The sequence below is a fragment of the Austrofundulus limnaeus genome, unplaced genomic scaffold, assembly GCF_001266775.1.
Source record: "Austrofundulus limnaeus strain Quisiro unplaced genomic scaffold, Austrofundulus_limnaeus-1.0 Scaffold808, whole genome shotgun sequence".
NCBI classification, from domain to species: Eukaryota; Metazoa; Chordata; class Actinopteri; order Cyprinodontiformes; family Rivulidae; genus Austrofundulus; species Austrofundulus limnaeus.
The window spans coordinates 135,127-136,403 of NW_013953210.1; the positions used below are offsets into that span (position 1 = coordinate 135,127).

At 39.0% G+C, this 1,277-nt stretch overlaps 1 protein-coding gene across 4 annotated transcripts in view; it reads left to right on the plus strand.

Moving 5' to 3' along the window:
- Nucleotides 1-1,277, plus strand: part of prom1a (prominin 1a) — a gene marked incomplete in the record, with an annotated part of 88,690 nt that overhangs the window by 67,765 nt on the left and 19,648 nt on the right. For all 4 annotated transcript variants that reach the window (XM_014028794.1, XM_014028795.1, XM_014028798.1 and 1 more), the window contains 2 exon segments: nt 52-136; nt 386-532. In XM_014028794.1, coding sequence (XP_013884248.1) covers nt 52-136; nt 386-532 — 232 coding nt within the window.

Below are 1,277 nucleotides of genomic sequence, written 5' to 3' on the forward strand. Positions count from 1 at the left end.
GTGTGTGTGTGTGTGTGTGTGTGTGTGTGTGTGTGTGCCTTTCTTTAACAGCACCTGCAAAAAGAACAAAGGCATCTACTCCGCCTTGCGTCTGGACAAAATCTTCAACATTTCTTCTTTCTTGAACACAACCGTGGTTAGTACCTCGACTTGGCTCCAGGCTGCCAGCAGCTGATTGGTTGCTGAACCTTATTCATTTCTCTTCATTAACGCCGGAAAATCTTAAAGGAACTTCCTGGAGTCTAATAATTATACTTGTAAATGCTGTTAGGTGTAAATCTGAACGTATTCATCAAGTTAAAGTCCTTGTTTTTGACATTCAGTGATGGTAAATAGGCTCCAGTGTCTTCATTAAAGCTTCAGCTTGGCGTCGCTGTGTTTACAGTTTACTAAGGATGTGCTGAGGCAGCTGGACAGCGTGAAGATCGACCTGCGAGGGATAACCCTGTTGGAGGCCGAGGGGAAGAAGAACCTCCGAGATTTCTCTGAAGCGGGGCTGTCAGAGATCAACTACGCCGACTACCTGGAAGAGGTGAGGCGAAACACAAAGACAGGAACGCATCACTGTTGTGTTCACTGAAAAAATAAAGTCTGATCAGCTCAAAAGCTAAATAAATTAATTAATTGAAATCCTAGCATGTCTTGAAGTACTGCATCCCAACCACAACCTTAGAATAATATCGTCTCGTTTAGTGTTTTTGGTGAAACCCTGAATATAACGTCATGTCAATCCCAGAGCATTTACAGWATGTAGCTACTGTTCAAACTTTTAGCTCAGTATTTGGAAAAATAGCTGATTTTTAGCCATTTTTGTGTTTGCTGCGGTGGTCAGGTTGATTTGAATGACTTCAAAAGTTATCCAGTTATAGCTATTTCAGGAAGGTTTAGTTAAAATGTAAGTGACTTTTATTGATGTTTTTGCTCAAAACACCTTGCAAAAATATAACCAAGTGTTTCTCAGCATTTGCAAACTCTACTTAAATAAACTTGGTATCAAAATAAAGCTAACACTTGGGAGATTACGTCAGAAATGTAAGGAAACAGCTGCTGTGGTTTTATAGATACCGAGAACAGAATTTTATTTTTTTTCCACTCCCGCCTGAATAATTTTTGCATTAGCCTCATATAACCCATTTAAAACCATAATGAATCATGCTAAAAACTCCTGGAAACCATAAATCTACTTGTGGACATTACCTATGCTAAGATTCATGCTGCTAAAATTAACTGGAGCAAAGTTACAGAGTAAGTAAGGAAGTTAGTACTGTATTTATTCA